The sequence below is a fragment of the Callorhinchus milii genome, unplaced genomic scaffold (genome assembly GCF_018977255.1).
Source record: "Callorhinchus milii isolate IMCB2004 unplaced genomic scaffold, IMCB_Cmil_1.0 Scaffold47, whole genome shotgun sequence".
Classification (NCBI taxonomy): Eukaryota; Metazoa; Chordata; class Chondrichthyes; order Chimaeriformes; family Callorhinchidae; genus Callorhinchus; species Callorhinchus milii.
This window is the reverse complement of record NW_024704788.1, coordinates 299,587-317,124: the sequence shown is the minus strand read 5'-3', so window position 1 is coordinate 317,124 and position 17,538 is coordinate 299,587. Positions and strand designations below refer to the sequence as shown.

General features: G+C 49.4%; 1 protein-coding gene and 1 long non-coding RNA gene across 2 annotated transcripts; both read left to right on the top strand.

Moving 5' to 3' along the window:
* The first annotated feature begins 4,770 nt into the window (after positions 1–4,770).
* On the top strand, positions 4,771–6,646 carry LOC121851526 (nuclear factor 7, brain-like). Its single transcript, XM_042345440.1, has 4 exons — positions 4,771–5,195; positions 5,281–5,376; positions 5,884–6,114; positions 6,572–6,646. Exons 1-4 carry the CDS (start codon positions 4,785–4,787, stop codon positions 6,629–6,631), a joined length of 798 nt encoding a protein of 265 aa, XP_042201374.1. The 5' UTR covers positions 4,771–4,784; the 3' UTR covers positions 6,632–6,646.
* Positions 6,647–7,989: 1,343 nt separating this feature from the next.
* Positions 7,990–15,548, top strand: LOC121851527. The gene is made up of 4 exons (XR_006085908.1): positions 7,990–8,081; positions 9,616–9,702; positions 10,818–10,988; positions 15,463–15,548. It is a non-coding gene; the product is annotated as an uncharacterized LOC121851527 (long non-coding RNA).
* The last annotated feature ends 1,990 nt before the right edge of the window (positions 15,549–17,538 follow it).

Here is a 17,538-nt window from a genome sequence, read left to right as displayed (position 1 = left end):
TGTCCGTGTTTGGGTGTGTGTGTGGTGTCCGTGTTTGGGTGTGTGTGTGGTGTCCGTGTTTGGGTGTGTGTGTGGTGTCCGTGTTTGGGTGTGTGTGTGGTGTCCGTGTTTGGGTGTGTGTGTGGTGTCCGTGTTTGGGTGTGCGTGTGTGTGGGTCTGTGTGTGTGGTGTGCGTGTGTGTGTGTGTGGGGGTGTGTGTGTGTGGGGGTGTGTGTGTGGGTGTGTGTGTGTGTGGTGTCTGTGTTTGGGTGTGTGTGGGTGTGGGTGGGTGTGTGTGTGGTGTCCGTGTTTGGGTGTGTGTGTGGTGTCCGTGTTTGGGTGTGCGTGTGTGTGGGTCTGTGTGTGTGGTGTGCGTGTGTGGGGGTGTGGGTGTGTGTGTGTGTGTGGGTGTGTGTGTGTGTGGGGGGGTGTGTGTGTGTGTGGGTGGGTGTGTGTGTGGTGTCCGTGTTTGGGTGTGCGTGTGTGTGGGTCTGTGTGTGTGGTGTGCGTGTGTGTGTGTGTGGGGGTGTGTGTGTGTGGGGGGGTGTGGGTGTGTGTGTGTGTGGTGTCCGTGTTTGGGTGTGTGTGGGTGTGGGTGGGTGTGTGTGTGGTGTCCGTGTTTGGGTGTGCGTGTGTGTGGGTCTGTGTGTGTGGTGTGCGTGTGTGGGGGTGTGGGTGTGTGTGGGGGTGTGGGTGTGTGTGTGTGTGGGGGGGTGTGTGTGTGTGGGGGGGTGTGTGTGTGGTTGTGGGTGGGTGTGTGTGTGGTGTCCGTGTTTGGGTGTGCGTGGGTGTGGGTGTGTGGGTGTGTGGGTGGTGTGAGTGGGGGGTGTCTTGTTGCAGGAGAGGTGGGTGCTGTGTGGACAGCTCCTCAGCAGCTCACTCACTCACTCACTCACTGACCGGCTTGACTGACAGTTTGACTGTTAGATCTGCACAACATCAAACTGCACACACTCCTTAAACAGCCAAAGCTCACTGCCTGCGACTACTGCCTCCCTTTACTGCCTCTCTCTGCTGCCAGCCTCTACTTTTAGGAGGAGGAGGAAGTGGGGGGGGGGGGGGGATCAGTGCCTGCGATGATTAGAATAAAATACCCCAATTCACCATCCACACACACATCCACCATCGCTTTATAACCTTAATAATAATTAACAATAATAATAAATACTAATATGATACTAATACAACAATAAAATAATAGTAATGGTCATTGCATTTGGTAGAGCAGCGCCTTGACACATCTTCCAGGTGTCTCAAAGGGCTTCACAAGACAGACTGTGAGGTGTAGTGACTGTGTATTTTCTGGGCGAAACGCGGCAGCCGATGGCACACAACAGTGAGCGTCCGTCACACAAACAGTCGTGGATTGAAGTGACCGATTTACTTTTGGTTCTGGAAGTGATTATCTGTGTATCTGTGTGTGTCTGTGTATGTATGTGTGTGTCTGTGTTTGTGTCTGTCTGTCTGTCTGTCTGTGTGTCTGTGTGTGTCTGTCTGTGTGTGTGTATGTGTGTATGTGTGTGTGTGTCTGTGTGTGTGTCGCTGTCTGTGTGTGTGTCGCTGTCTGTGTGTGTGTTGCTGTCTGTGTGTGTGTATGTCTGTGTGTGTGTCTGTGTGTGTCGCTGTCTGTGTGTGTCGCTGTCTGTGTGTGTGTATGTCTGTGTGTGTGTGTGTGTCTGTGTGTGTCGCTCTGTGTGTGTGTCGCTGTTTGTGTGTGTGTATGTCTGTGTGTGTGTCTGTGTGTGTCGCTGTCTGTGTGTGTGTCGCTGTCTGTGTGTGTATGTCTGTGTGTCTGTGTGTGTCGCTGTCTGTGTGTGTATGTCTGTGTCTGTGTGTGTGTGTCTGTGTGTGTGTCGCTGTCTGTGTGTGTGTCGCTGTCTGTGTGTGTGTATGTCTGTGTGTCTGTGTGTGTGTCGCTGTCTGTGTGTGTGTATGTCTGTGTCTGTGTGTGTGTGTGTCTGTGTGTGTGTCGCTGTCTGTGTGTGTGTGTGTCTGTGTGTGTCGCTGTCTGTGTGTGTCGCTGTCTGTGTGTGTGTATGTCTGTGTGTGTGTGTGTCTGTGTGTGTCGCTCTGTGTGTGTGTCGCTGTTTGTGTGTGTGTATGTCTGTGTGTGTGTCTGTGTGTGTCGCTGTCTGTGTGTGTGTCGCTGTCTGTGTGTGTATGTCTGTGTCTGTGTGTCTGTGTGTGTCGCTGTCTGTGTGTGTATGTCTGTGTCTGTGTGTGTGTGTCTGTGTGTGTGTCGCTGTCTGTGTGTGTGTATGTCTGTGTGTCTGTGTGTGTGTCGCTGTCTGTGTGTGTGTATGTCTGTGTCTGTGTGTGTGTGTGTCTGTGTGTGTGTCGCTGTCTGTGTGTGTGTGTCTGTGTGTGTCGCTGTCTGTGTGTGTGTATGTCTGTGTGTGTGTCTGTGTGTGTCGCTGTCTGTGTGTGTGTCGCTGTCTGTGTGTGTGTATGTCTGTGTGTGTGTGTGGGGGGTGTTTCTGTGTGGTTCAGTGTGTGTGAAATTGATAGATTTCTCTCAAATACTCACTGTCTCTCTCTCACTCTCTCAAACACCCTCTGTCACTCTCTCTCTCTCTCACACTCTCAATCTCTCTCTCTCTCAAACTCTCTCACACTCTCTCACTCACACTCTCACACTCTCTCTCACACACTCTCTCACACACACACACACTCACTCTCTCTCTCACACTCTCTCTCTCTCTGTCACCGACACTGACCGTCGTCTCCGCCGCCATCACCACCTCCCGCGGTCCCGCCTCGCGCTCAGACAGACAGGCGCCGCGCCCCGAAACACCGTCAGCTCCGCGCCCGGAGACGGCACTGCGCAGGCGCCGAGTTAAAAAAAAACCCGTCGGCCCCGCGCGCGGACAGACAGAGACGACACTGCGCAGGCGCCGAGTTCAAAAAAAACCGTTGGCCCCGCGCGCGGAGACACCACTGCGCAGGCGCCGAGTCAGAGAATAAAAAGAGGCGCCAAAGTCACGCGCGGCTGTTCGTCAGTCGACGAGAGACACAGAGAGAGAGACAACAGTGCGACCATATCACCGCCACCCACCCCCCAGTCACACACACCCCCACCCCCCCCAGTCACCCCTATCCCCCCCCAGTCACCCCCCAGTCATCCCCCCCAGTCACCCCCACATCCCCCCAGTCACCCCCCACCTTCCAGTCACCCCCCCCTAGTCACCCCCACCACCCCCCCAGTCACCCCCACATCCCCCCGTCACCCCCCCCACCTTCCAGTCACCCCCCCCCCTAATCACCCCCCCCAGTCACCCCCACCCCCCCAGTCACACACACACACACAGTGAGGAGCCAATGTCAACATCTGGTCACCAGCCGCACACACACACACAGACAGAGACACAGATAGTCCCTCAGTCCCTCTCACCCGTCTTTCAAGTTCTGCCCGAAAACTTTCCTCTGACCGTCACCTCCTGAGAGTCGCCTTCATCTCAAAACCTTGAACCCACCTCCACCTCCAGGTCCCCTCCTCCCCTCACCCACCAGCCATTTACGTCGCAGCTGTGGCTCTGCCCTCCTTTACCCTTATTTCTCCCCCTCCCTCTCGACCATCATCTCCCAACTGCGGGTCACTCAACATCCCCTCCTCTCCCCTCTGCTGCCGCTACGGTCAAACAAGTCAATCTCCCGCGGCTCTGGTCCTCATCCACTAAAATCACCTGTTATTCACGCCCTCCTCCTCATCGTTATTCCTACCGATATTATTGTTTTAAGGGATAATTTATTTGGGAAAGGCTAACAGCCAATCGACTGACATGGATATTCTTGCTGACCGCTCGGGGCCAGGCGGAGGGACTGAGGGCGAGTGATCCAGAGTTTCGGGGTGTAGTGGCTGAAGGCGCGAGGGACGGGCCGGAGGCCGGAGCCGATCCAGTGGAGGCGCTGCCCGGGTGGTGGACTGAGGAGTGAGGAGGTCAGAGAGGCAGCTCAGGGAGGTGGCAGGGAATGAAGGGAATTGAACACGATTGTGATTAACCAACACTTCAGGACTCCACATTCAACCGAGATCTGTTCTGGTGGACATTAAAGATCTCGCCGCACAAATTGAGAATGAGACGGACGTTTCTCCCTGATTTCCTGTCTGACAAGACAACCCCCAGATAACATTGGCTGACAAGACAACCCCCAGAAAACATTGGCTGACAAGACAGTCCCCAGATAACATTGGCTGACAAGACAACCCTCAGATAACATTGGCTGACAAGACAGTCACCCCCAGATAACATTGGCTGACAAGACAACCCCCAGAAAACATTGGCTGACAAGACAGTCCCCAGATAACATTGGCTGACAAGACAACCCCCAGATAACATTGGCTGACAAGACAGTCACCACCAGATAACATTGGCTGACAAGACAACCCCCAGATAATATCGGCCGGTCATTATATGATTGTTTACTGCATTTGGTTGTGTGGAGATTGGCTCCACGTTCACGAAAACCCGCCTGTCACCACACTGTACAAGAATGTCCAAAGCTTTGAGGCGTTACACAACCTGCATCAAATACATGGCTCGCTGTTATTCTTCCCGTTTCTCGGGCCAGGAATATCACTGACTCCTGCAGTCTTGACCACCGTGAAATGCAGAGAGAATAGTGACTCCTGTGAGAGTGATGATGAATGTACAAGTCTTTCTCGTGGTCTGGGATCACAGTCACAATCAGCTGATTTCACAAGAAGAGACTAAAGGAGGGGGTTTGACAGCCCAGTGACTGGGAGCCGCCCACACACTCAAACTGAAACTGAAACCAGTTTGAATCAGGAAGTGCTGAGGGGGAAAATGGCTTCAGGGCTCCAGATTGAGTGCTGGACCGAGGAGATCATTTGCCCGATTTGTCTGGATTTCTTCACTGATCCTGTTAGCCTGGACTGTGGCCACAACTTCTGTCGCTCCTGTATCACCCGGAGCTGGGAAAAGCAGGAGACAAACCGCTGTGCTGTTTGTCAGGAGACTTTTCCAGAAAAGAACCTCAGGGTTAATCGGGCCCTGGCGAGTCTAGCAGAGAGAGCTCGGAAATTCAGCCTGACCCCGACACAGACGGAAATTAAACTTCACTGTGAGAAACACCAGGAGGAATTGAAGCTGTTCTGTGAATCTGACAAGAAATTACTGTGTGTAGTTTGCAGTCATGGACAGAAACACAGAGATCACAGCTTCCTGCCCATTGAGGAAGCTGTTGAAATCTACAAGGTAACAGTACCCCTCAGGAGGAAGTAAATCTATTCCACTTGATGATTGCAAGTACAAACACTGTTGTTCTGTGTGTTTATTCCAGGAACAAGTGAAATCCTCCTTAGATTCTCTCACACAGAGGAAGGAAACTGCTCTACAAGCTGAAGCCAAACAGAAACAAAATATTTCACAACTTAAGGTAAGTTTTGTTTGGGCTGATTTCTGGACTATCAGATTGTCTATATTTATTGTGTATAAAGGTTGTGAGGTCTCAGTGTGTCTCTCTTTACTCTGTGTACAGGGTGTGAGGTCTCAGTGCGTCTCTCTTTACTGTGTGTACAGATTGTGAGGTCTCAGTGTGTCTCTCTTTACTCTGTGTACAGGTTGTGAGGTCTCAGTGTGTCTCTCTTTACTGTGTGTACACAGTGTGGTGTCCCACTGTGCCTCTCCTTACCATACATCATTGGTGTAATGTCTGAGTCTATCCTTACTATGTGTACATGGTGCGATCTCTCTCTTTACTGTGCGTACAGGGTGTGAAGTCTCAGTTGTCTCTCGTTACTGCGTGTACACAGTGTGGTTCCTCAATGTGCCTCTCTTTACCATACGTCATTGGTGTGATGTCTGAGTCTCTCCGTACTGTGTGTACATGGTGCGATGTCTCTCTTTACTGTGTGTACATGGTGTGATGTCTGACATTTTGCAGGAACAGGCGAGCAGTCTGCAGACCCAAGTCAAAGATGATTTTGCTAAAATACACCAGATCCTGACTGACAGAGAGCAGCGGGTGATGAGAGATCTCAGACAGCGAGAGGAGGAGATTTTACAACGGATGGAGACTAATCTGCGAGAGATTCAGAGCAATATAGATTCACTTCAACAAGAAATCTCAGAGTTACAGACACAGATGGAAAAAGACGGGCCGATCTTTTTACAGGTAAAGAGATTACATTACAACTGAGCTCCATATCAGTTGCACACAGTCTGGAGCAGAAAATCGAATACTGATTGATAAAGAGATAAGAGATTGAATTGCTAATTTAGTATATTGTAGTGTGTGTCTGTCAGCAGGTCCGACTCTGTGTCTCTAGATATAGACTCACACAAACAACACTTTATGGTGGCTGTATATTTGAACTTTCTGGCCTTTGTAAATCACATTGAGTGAATAACTTTGCAGTAATAATGACACTAAACTTTGTGCTGTAGAACTATATTCTGTGTGTCTGAGTTTACAGTGTGGTGTCTTAGAAATTACATTTGTACAACGTCTTTCACACCCAGCGCCTCGGGACTTCCTCCTGACATGAAACACAATGTACATATGTAATCCGTTGTTGTTATTGTTGGCGTCTCAGTGTGAGCTCACTTCTGTCTGTGTTTGATTTCATTAGGAGGAATCTGCTCGGAAGAGAAGGTATGAAATGTTTTTTACCAAATATCCCAGAATTTAATACACAAACAAACACAATGTGCGGTTTCACTTTATAATGAAAAACAGCTGTCATCAACCTCTATCCTAATAAAACTTTCCATGGAGCCATCCCTGCTCACTAACTGCCACCCCATCTCCAACCACCCTTTCCTTTTCAGGGTCCTTGAAAGAGTTATTGCTTCCCAGCTTCACTCCTTCCTCACCTGTCTCTCCCGTCATGAACCCCTCCAATCGGGTTTTCAGCGCAGAAAGAGCCTTCATCAAGGTGACAAATGGCACTCTGTCCATCTGTGACCAGGGCTCCCTCTGTCTTCTCGTCCTCCTGGATCTCTGTGCTCCCTTTCACACTCTATCCTCCTCCAATACCTCTCCTCTCATCTCAAACTTGAAAGTTCTTTCCTTGATTAGATCACATCGTATCTCTGAACTCAGCTCAATTTTATCTCCACAAATCTCTTCTCACCATCTGGTGTGGTGTTCCTCAAGGCTCTGTCCTCGGTCATCTCTTCTTTAACCTGTACATGCCATCTCTTGGTGACCTCATCCTCAGACATGGAATCACCATCCATATGTACACACATGACCCTCAGATTCATCTCTCTCTGCCTCCAACATGAACCCTATGACCACTGCTGGCCTGACAGAATGTTTGTCAAATACCAAGTCCTGGATAAGTGCCAACTTTCTGCAGTTGAACATCAACAAGACTGAAGCTCACACCAGCACCTCCCAACTCAGGCCCTGGCAGCATCAGTACCCATGGATGCATATACCACCTCAACAAGCCAGTCAGGAACCTTGGTGTCTTGTTCGATCCTCAACTGTCCTTTATCTCGCACGTCAATGCCATGACCCGCTCTGCCTTCCCCCACCTCCGCAACATTACATGTCTCCATCACTGCCTCACCTCTTTGTTGCATCCCGATTCCACTATGGCAAAGCCATGCTTGATGGCCTTCCCAACTCTTTCCTCCACAAGTTGCAGATCATCCAGAACTCTGCAGCTCCTATCCTCCTTCACCAGGCTCCGTGACCCCATCTCCTCCAGCCTCGCTCGGCTCCACTGGATCCCCACCCCTCAGTGGATCGAATTCAAAATAATTGTTCTAAATTTCAAAGCCTTCCGCGGCCTTGCTCCCTCATACCTGTCTGTCCTGCAAAGCCCGTAACAACCTGTCCACTCCCTCAGTTTCTGCCGCCTCCTACATATCTCCAGCCCGACCTGCCCTGCCATTATCGGCCGAGATTCCAGCCTCACTGATCCCAACTTTTGGACCCTGCGCCTTGGGACTTCCTTGTCACGTGGAAGCCTACTGTATATAGATGTCAAAGTGTATTGTATTGCTGCAATATATTCACTGTCTTTGTGTCTCTGTGTGCAGGCAGGAAGAAAATAATCTGGGAGATGGTGGACTGAAGCGACTGAGTGAGGCTCTGAGGAACCCGGAGTTTAAAATACAGGTTCTGGTGTGAGTAACACACTGTGGAATTTAATCACATGGGAAACAAAACATCGGTGCCCTACAGTGGCCATAAACACACACAACATGGCCTCTGACAGGTCATAGTCAGGGTTGGTATCTTCTCTTATAACCCCACTCTGATGTAAAGAACCCCTCTGTTCACACAGTATTCAGTGTTCACACCACATGGATCAGCCCAGATCTAAAAACACTGAAAGGATATCCCTACAAGAGCCCTGCCCTCACCATGTGGCCAGGCCTCAGGCCCTCCTCCTTCAAGCCCCAGAGTGAATGGCCTGGAGGCAGAGTATGTTACAGATTTATACCCACCTCCACACTTGTCAACCCACGGTGCTCCCACCACGGAGGAGCTGGTGTCCATCAATGGGAGGAGGAGACTCCCTCCATCCACTGGTTGATTGACCACGTTACACACTCACTCACCCAGCCTAGCATCCTGACAGCATGTGGTCCAGCTCCTCACGGCCTGTACAGCCACCCATGGCAACAGCTGGTACCACTATCCTGTCCTCGCACCCAGGTCAGTTACACTGTTATTAAGCACTCTTGGTACCAGCCTTGTGGAAGGCGGGTAAACTGGGCCCTGAGACTTGAAAGGCTGAGGGCTTGCAGGGCAGAGGCAGCTCTGCGGGTGCTTTGTGTTGGGTTGGGAGGGGTGGCTCATTTACCCCTTTACTGTGTCATACACAGGGTGCACCCAGGCAGCTCTCTCTGTTCTGGAAGATAGTTTGGGGAGGACTTGCTGCCCTGAGGACAGGACACAGGAAGCCTGTGGCCTAGTGACATGGCCCGGAGAAGAATTGGCTGTTGAGTGCAGGGAGTAAGTGCTGTGGGGCCTGAGCTGGTGGAACCAGAGTAGAAGAGAGGCCTAGAAGGGGCAGGACCCAACCCAGGGACAATGGGGTGTGTGCAAGGGAGGAAGTGGTGTTTACCAACTTTACCAACCTGTTTGCTCCATCCTCTCGGTGGACACTGGGTGGTCCATGTCCCCCGCCCTGCCCGCTCCAACAGTGACTCATATATTCAGCATTTCCTTCCCCACCTGATGGAGCTCAATCCTGGAGAACATCTATCTCTCCTCTTCCTTTGCCTCCTTCAATGCCAACTTCCCTTTTTGTCCTCCTACCCCAATCCCTTCCACTCCACCCGTCTCTGATCCCAACCCCAAGCTCACGTGCAAACCATCATTGCCTTGGTACGTCTTCCTGACATAAAAAGCCCCTAAACTTGAAATCCGAAGTTGTTGCCGAAGAGACTGGGGCCACTCGAACCTTCCAATCCCGTCCCTGTTATGCTCTGATACATTACCCTGCAGGAATGCAATATAAATATCTGATGTTATTTTTGATCTACCACAACTTATGAAGGATGTCTGTCTGTGTGTGTGTGTGTGTGTATTTGTGTGTACATATGCGGATGTGTCTGACCTTGGGACTTGATCCCCACGTGGAAGGCGGTATGTACATGTCAGTGTGTTTCATGTTGCTCCACTATACTTTGATTGTGTCTCTGTGTCCAGGCTGCAGAACCATACTCTGGGAGATTGTGGAGTGAAGCAACTGTGTGAGGATCTGAGGAATCTGGATTGTAAAATATCAAGTCTATGGTAAGTATCACACTGTGGACTTGGTGTCAGTAATTGGCTCTAAACACAGATTATTATATCCTGAGCAGCGGTGGACAATATTAATTCTAAAAGTTCCTAAAAGCTACAAGGACTGGCTCAGCGGTAGGGTTTTGAGGACAAGTCACTGGGAGTAGAGATTCTTCCCACTCATTTCCTGCTGACCCTGTGAGACAGAGCATTTACAGGTTTGAGGGTGTCCTATCCGTAAAACACCGGGATGTTTCCCTCTCACGGGGGACCTTACACAACTTTAGCTGATTAAACTGCAGCAGCACCTATAATAATAATAATAATCCTTGAATTTGATATAGCGCTTTTCACATCTTCTGGTCACCTCAAAGCGCTTCACAGAAAATGCTGTAAAGTGAATTTACTGCATTTTTGTGGGCGAAACGCAGCAGCACACAGCAGTGATTGTCCCACAAACAGTCGTGGATTTAAGCGAACAAATTATTATTGCTTATTTTGAGAGATTTTTATCAGGCATGTGGAGTAAGGAAACTTGACCAAGGTTTCACCCTGCTGGGAATTAAACCCATGTCGCTTGCTTGTGAGGCGAGGTATTAATTGCGCATTATTAACTATTTGACTGACGTCAACACAAAAATACCAGGGAATGTTTTACCGAACGAAAAATACATTGCCAACGGCTATTACAGCACAAGCAGTTTTCTTGGTGCCATATCTTGTATTCAGTTGTTGGCAACAAATAGTTGCATATCAATCAAAATTAAAAGTCACAGTGAACCAGAATGAAGGTGCCTACACTCCAACCCCCTATCCACGCCCCACAGACATTCCATGTCACTGAACCTTGAATTGCACCAACCTACACCCAATCCTGCAAACCTGAATGTAATTCTGTTCCACATACAGCGACATTTTATTGTGAAGGTGGAAAAATGTCAGCCCCGGCCCTTTACTCCTGTCCCAGACAATCCAATCCATGGACAGTCTCTCATGGTAGTCAATTTTATATTCACTCTGATCCCTTTTGTGGCTCTCTGTCTCTCATCTCCAGGCTGTGTAATAAATAACAATACGCACTGTGTTTACTCTGATCCCTGTTATGTTTGTTTGTCTGTGATCGTCAGGCTGAGCGACATCGATCTAACAACAGATTGTACTGAGGATCTGGCCTCCGCTCTCACAATAAACCACTCATTGACGCAGCTTAACCTGATTTATAATAATCTGGGAGATTGTGGAGCAAAACGACCGTGTGTGGCTCTGAGGAACCCGGAGTGCAAAATACAGAGACTGGAGTAAGCAATACACTGTGTCTCCAAAGTCTGAATGACTCCAATATCTCAATGTGTTTATTGTGACTGTCTGATCAGTGCGGCTGAATATTGTGACAGGAATCGGTGTGACAGTGTTAGGCCACAGCCATCTTTTACATTAAACTCTCAACATGTGTTAATAAGAAACCATGTGCTGGAAACCCCAACTCTAGTGACATGTGGACAGTCACAGCTCCGACTCCTAAACTGGCTCCAAGCCCCAAACCCATTGTATCTGATCCCGAAGCTCCTGCCCTGGTCCCTTCAATCCCTCCTCACACTGTGGGTTTGTAGATATCTCCTATTGTCAGCCGTGTGTCTGACACACACACAAACCTGTCATTGGGCTTCAAACTCTCCAAACCAACCTCCTGACAGTTCCTAATCTGACTGGAGATGTGTGTGTGTGGAATGGAGGCCATTCTCTCCAGGACAGGGGAAGCTTTTGATGAACTGGGAGACTTTAAGGATCAATTGTGGGTCAATCTAAAAGCAGCCTCACTGGGAGCTCGGTTCATCACTGAATAGTGTATGTTTGTTTGTTTGTGTTTACGGCCTCGCGCATATCTGTGTCTTTGTGTGTGTGTGTGTGTGTATGTCAGTGTGTGTTATCTGGGTGTGTCGGTGTAGGTTTCTGTGTGCGTGTGTTTCCGTGCGCGTGTGCGTCTGTGTTTGTATGCGGGTCGCTGTGTGTGGTGTGTTGCTACATGCTTTTGTGGGTTACTGAGTGTGTGTGTGCCCATATGTGCTGTGTGTGTGAGTGTTTGTGTTTGTGTGTGTGATTATGTGTCTGTGTAATGGGTGTATGTTTGTGTGTGTGTGTGTGACAATATATGCACATGAGTCAGTTTGTGTGCATATGTATGTGTATATGCATATGTTTGTTTTTGTCTGATTGTGCACGTGAGTGTCTGTGTATGTTTGTGTGTGTGTATGTATGTGTGTATGTTTGTGTGTGTGTGTGTAAGTCTCCTGCAACCTGTCCAGCTCAGACATGATGCTGGGGCTTCCTCCCTAATCCTGAGACACACAACTGAGGTCAATGATTCCTTCTATATTCCCAACTGGCTTTAGCTCCCGGACGCAAATATTTTTTGTGGAAAAATCATGTCGTGAGATAGTTTTTTGTTGGTATCTTTACAGTCAAAACGTCTGTGCAAAACCCTCCCCCAGAATAAAGTCTACACAGCTTCAGCCCTGAGTTAGCCTGTGTCTGCTCACACACTGCAGTCTGAGCCCTGTAGCTCAGTGGTTAGAGCCCCCGCCTCGCTAGCGAGAGGGCCTGGGGGTGATTCCTGGCAGAGCAAAACCTTACGGATGTTTCCTTACTCCACTCGTGTCTGGTTGCCACACAGTCAGTCACAATCCGGTTTTAGGCGATTTGCAGATCGCGTTTCTAAGGTTAATAATCCCTTGAAATAAATATTTCACGAGAGACCGTGCGAGAGACACTGAGAGGTAGAGGGGGACTGAGAGAAAGACGGACAGGGCGTTACAGAGACAGAAAGAGAGACTGAGAGAGAAGAGAGACTGTGTGAGAGAAAGACAGAGTGATAAATAGACTGAGAGAGTGAGAGATAGAGACTAAAAGAGAGAGACTAGGGGAGAATAAATATAATGTGTCGTGACTTTTTTGTGAGAGGGATTAAGAGACAGAGACAGAAGGAGAGAATGAAAGAGACACATAGTGAAGAGAGACTGAGTGACAGAAAGATAGAGCGAGAGGCGCAGACAGGGACTGATAGAGATTGAAACGTAGAGCGTGAGATTCAGAGAGAGAGACTGAGGTAGAGAGAGAAAGAGGGAGAGAAAGAGAATCAGAGAGAGACTGAGAGAAAGAAACTAAGAGGGAGACGGAGAGATAAACAGATTGAGAGAAAGACGGACAGAGTGAGAATGAATAGTGTAGGTGAAATATAACATGTAGTGACTGCGTATTTTTGGGGAGAGACTAAAAGATAGAGACAGTGGGAGAAAGAGACAGATAGAGACACAGACAGAGACTGAGACAAAAATATATTTTACGAATAGTGACTGTATTTTGTGGGAGAGGCAGAGCAAGAGACTGTGAGACAGACTGTGAGAGAGAGAGAGAGAGAGACTGAGAGAGAATCTGACACAGAAACAGAGTGACAGTCAGAGAGAAAGAGAGCGACAGAGTGACAGACTGAATGAGGGAAAGAACCGAACGAGAGACAGAGAGAGCGAATGAGAGAGAAAAAAAAACGCAGAGAGGGAAAGAGACAGAGAGAGAGAGAGAGAGAGAGAATGACTGAGAGAGAGACTGAGAGATAGAGAGACTGGGAGAGTGAGAAATTGGGAAAGGGAGACTGAGAGATACAAACTGGGTGAGAGAATGAGAGAGGGAAAGAGAGAGAGTGACTGTGAGAGAGGGAGAGAAACAGAAAGAGAGAGAGACTGTAAGAGAAAGTGACTCAGAGACACAATGTGAGAGAGAATGTGAGAGAGACAGAAAGAGATACTGAGAGCCACTGATAGGGAAAGATAGTCTGAGATACTGAGAGAGAGAGACTGACAGACAGAGATAGAGTGAGAGAGAGTCTGAAATACACACAAAGAGAGAGAGACTGAGAAAGAGAGAATGGGAGAGACTAAGCGAGATAGGCTGCGAGATAGAGAGAGAGAGAGGGAGGGAGAGGCAGAGGGTGAGACTGAAAGATAGAGAGCTAGAGAGAGAGACACAGAGAGAGAGAGACTTCAGGGTGAGAATGAGAGAGAAAGAGACAGAGAGAGAGAGACTGTGAAAGAGACTGTGAAAGAGAGACCGAGAGAAAGGGAAAGGGAGGGAGGGAGGGAGGGAGAGACATAGTCTTAGAGAGTGACTGAGAGAGATATTGAGGGAGAGAGAGAGAGAGAGACTGAAAGACTGAGTGAGACAGAAATAGAGAGAGAATATATTATGTGCAGTGACTGTACGCTTTGTTGGCCAGACAGAGAGAGACAGAGACAGTGACTGAAAGAGATTGACTGACAGAGACAGAGATTGAGAGAGAGCCAGAAAGGGACACTGATAGACACAAATAGAGAGAGAGAGACTAATAAAGAGATTAAGCGATAGAGATAGATTGAGTGACAGAGGCTAAAAGACTCAGAGAGAGAGAGAGAGAGAGAAAGACTGAGAAATAGATTGAGAGAGAGACTGAGAGGAAATATATTTTAAAGTGTAGCGCGTGTGTGTTTTGTGGAGGAAACAGATACAGAGTGAGAGAGAGAGATTGAGAGAAATTGCGGGGAGACAACGAAAGAGAGTGAGAGAGAGAGACTCAGAGACACACAGCGAGAGAGAGAGAGATTGAGGGACAGCCTCAGAGAACCTGAGAAATAGAGACTGACAGTGAGAGAGAGACAGAGAGAGAGAGAGAGAGAGGGAATGATTGTGAGAGAGAGAGACTGAGAGAAAGAGAGAGACTGGGAGAGAATATGTTATAACGTGTAGTGGTTGGGTTTTATGGGAGAGGCAGAGAAAGTAACTTAGAGTGAGAGATACTGTGAGTCAAAGTGAAAGACATAGAAGGAGACAGAGAGAGAGAGAGAGAGAGACTGTGAAAGAGAATATATTATCAAACGTAGTGACTGTTTTGTGGGAGAGACAGAGGGAGAATCAGAGATAAAGAGAGAGAGTGCTATTGTGATGTGTGGACACATGTGCGGTGTGTGTGACACTGGTCCCAGCGCCTTGGGACTTGCTCCCCACGCTTCGGGACCACATCACTCCCACCCTCGCTCGCCTCCACTGGCTCCCCATCCCCCAGAGGATTGATTTCAAGATCCTCATCCTCACCTACAAGGCCATTCACGGCCTCGCTCCCTCCTACCTCTCCGACCTACTATCCCCCTACCTACCTGCCCGTACCCTGCGTTCCTCTGGCTCCGGTCTGCTCCACGTCCCCCGCCCCAACCGCCCTACCATCGGTGGTCGGGCCTTCAGCCTCTCAGCCCCCAGGCTCTGGAACTCCATCCCCCAGTGCTTTCGCCGCTTCCTCCCTTTCCTCCTTCAAGGCCGGTCTCAAGACCTTTCTCTTTGACCTTCAGCCTTCAGCTCCCCTCTTGACTCTCTACCCCTTCCTCGCTCCCTCCTTTCCCTCCCCTCACCCTGACCATTTCCCCCCTACTTGGGTCCTGACCCAACTGTACAGTGCCTTGGGACATTCTCCCGACGTGAAAGGCGCTCCCCAAATGGAATCTTGTTGTTGTCGTTGTTGAAGCCAGTGGAGTGTGGGTGAGGTTGGTGTGATAGGAGCCTCGTGCGGGAGAGTTCGCGGGCTGCAGAGTTCTGGATTATCTGCAGCGTATGAAATGAAGAGTTGGGGAGACCGACAAGCAAGGCGCTTTATAAATGGAATCTTGTTGTTGTTGTTGTTGTAAAGGCTCCTGTATATACACTGTGTATTGTGTTGTTACACTATATTCCCTGTGTTTGTGTCTCCGTGTCCAGGTTGGGGGGCAATAAACTGGGAGATTGTGAAGTGAAGCGACTGTGTGAGGCTCTGAGGAACCCGGAGTGTAAAATACAGAGTCTGTGGTAAGTAACGCACTGTGTCTCTAGAGTCTGAATGACTCCAATATCTCAATGTGTTTGTTGTGACTGTCTGATCAGTGCGGCTGAATATTGTGACAGGAATCGGTGTGACAGTGTGAGGCCACAAACCATCGTTTACATCAAACTCTCAACATGTATTAATGTGTGTGTCTGTGTGTGTGTGTCTGTCTGTCTGCGTGTGTGTGTATGTGTGTGACTGTTGTTAGAAACATTTGCGACTCTCTCCAACAATTTTAGAATGATCCGATTCCATTTTACCAATTGGTTGAGTTCAGTCACTTTATTCAGGTCAAAACAGCAGGAAATACACAAATAAATGAAACAATAAGATAATATACAAGACACAAAACGGTACCGACCGGATTCCTGTCACAGCCCTGGTCGTGTCTCGCACTCCTCCGCGACTGTTCCCGAGAGATATCTTTGTTTAAAGATGTCTTAAAAACTCCAGACAAAGCTGTCTTTTTTAAGAAAAACAACTGCTAACATGGTGATATCCATAATATGTTTTAATTCTCCTTTTAACCACATTTTATTCTGTGTGTCCCTTCGTCCAGTTTAATAATAATAATAATAATAATCCTTGCATTTGATATAGCGCTTTTCACGTTTGTGGGTTTGAACAGACTTTCTGTGTTCTTGTACGTCCTGACCTTATCTTCCCATTGTTTTGGGTTCTGCCTTCATTCACTGAGCTTTGCAGCCTTTGCACTTCTATTTTATATTCTTAAACCACTTTAACATTAACCCAAGAGAACACTGTGTGTGTATGTCTGTGTGTATGTTTGTGTGTCAGTGCCTGTGTTTGTGCATGTTTGTGTGTCTTGTATGTGTCTGTTTGCGCGTCTGTGTATGTGTGCGTGTGTTTGTGTGTCTTTGTGTTTGTGTGTGTGTGTTTGTGAGTGTTTGTATATGTGTGTCAGTGCCTTGGGAAGTCCTTCCAAAGTGAAAGATGCTATAAATGCAATCTTCTTCTTGTTGTTGTGTGTGTTTGCGTGTATTCCCGTGAATGTGTGCGATTGTGCGTGTGTTTGTGTGGGTGTTCCTAACTCTTCCCTTTACACGTTGCAGATCATCCAAAGCTCTGCAGCTCGTGTACTCTCACACACCAGGCTCCCCGACCCCATCACTCCCACCCTCGCCCGACCCCATCACTCCCACCCTCGCCCGACCCCATCACTCCCCCCCCCCCCCCCCCATCACTCCCCCCCTCGCCCGACCCCATCACTCCCACCCTCGCCCGACCCCATCACTCCCACCCTCGCCCGACCCCATCACTCCCACCCTCTCCCGACCCCATCACTCCCACCCTCGCCCGACCCCATCACTCCCACCCTCGCCCGACCCCATCACTCCCACCCTCGCCCGACCACATCACTCCCACCCTCGCCCGACCCCATCACTCCCACCCTCGCCCGACCCCATCACTCCCACCCTCGCCCGACCCCATCACTCCCACCCTCGCCCGACCCTCCCACCTTCGACCGACACCACTGGCTCCCCATCCGCCAGAGGATAAGTATAAAATCCTCATCCTCACCTTTAAGGCCGTCCATGGCCTCGCCCCCTCCTCCCCTCTCTGACCTGCTGACTCCTTACCAGCCTGCCCGCTCCCTCCGTCCAGTGGGCTCCGGGCTGCTCCATGTCTCCCGCCCGACCCGCCCTCCCATCGGTGTCTGGGCTTTCAGCCTCTCTGCCCCCACACTCTGGAACTCCATCCCATGGTCCCTTCCCCTCACTTCCTCTCTTGCCTCCTTCAAGGCCGGTCTCAAGACCCTCCTCTTTGATCGTGCCTTTGGTTTCCCTCCCTTCCCTCACCCCTACACCACCCCTCCCTCATGCTCCGGTCCCGACACCGGACTGTTCAGCGATTTAGGATGTCCTCCCGTCGTGAAAGGTGCTCCAGAAATGTCATTTTGTTGATGTTGTGTGTGTAAGTGTGTGTGTGTGTTTGTGCGTGTGTATGTGTGT

Bases quoted from the DNA above. Each gene is read 5' to 3' on its own strand.
- LOC121851526 (XM_042345440.1), top strand. From the start codon at position 4,785: ATGGCTTCAGGGCTCCAGATTGAGTGCTGGACCGAGGAGATCATTTGC. The intron at 5,196-5,280 runs GTAACAGTACCC...TGTTTATTCCAG, and splicing joins AAGCTGTTGAAATCTACAAG to GAACAAGTGAAATCCTCCTT. The intron at 6,115-6,571 runs GTAAAGAGATTA...TGATTTCATTAG, and splicing joins ACGGGCCGATCTTTTTACAG to GAGGAATCTGCTCGGAAGAG.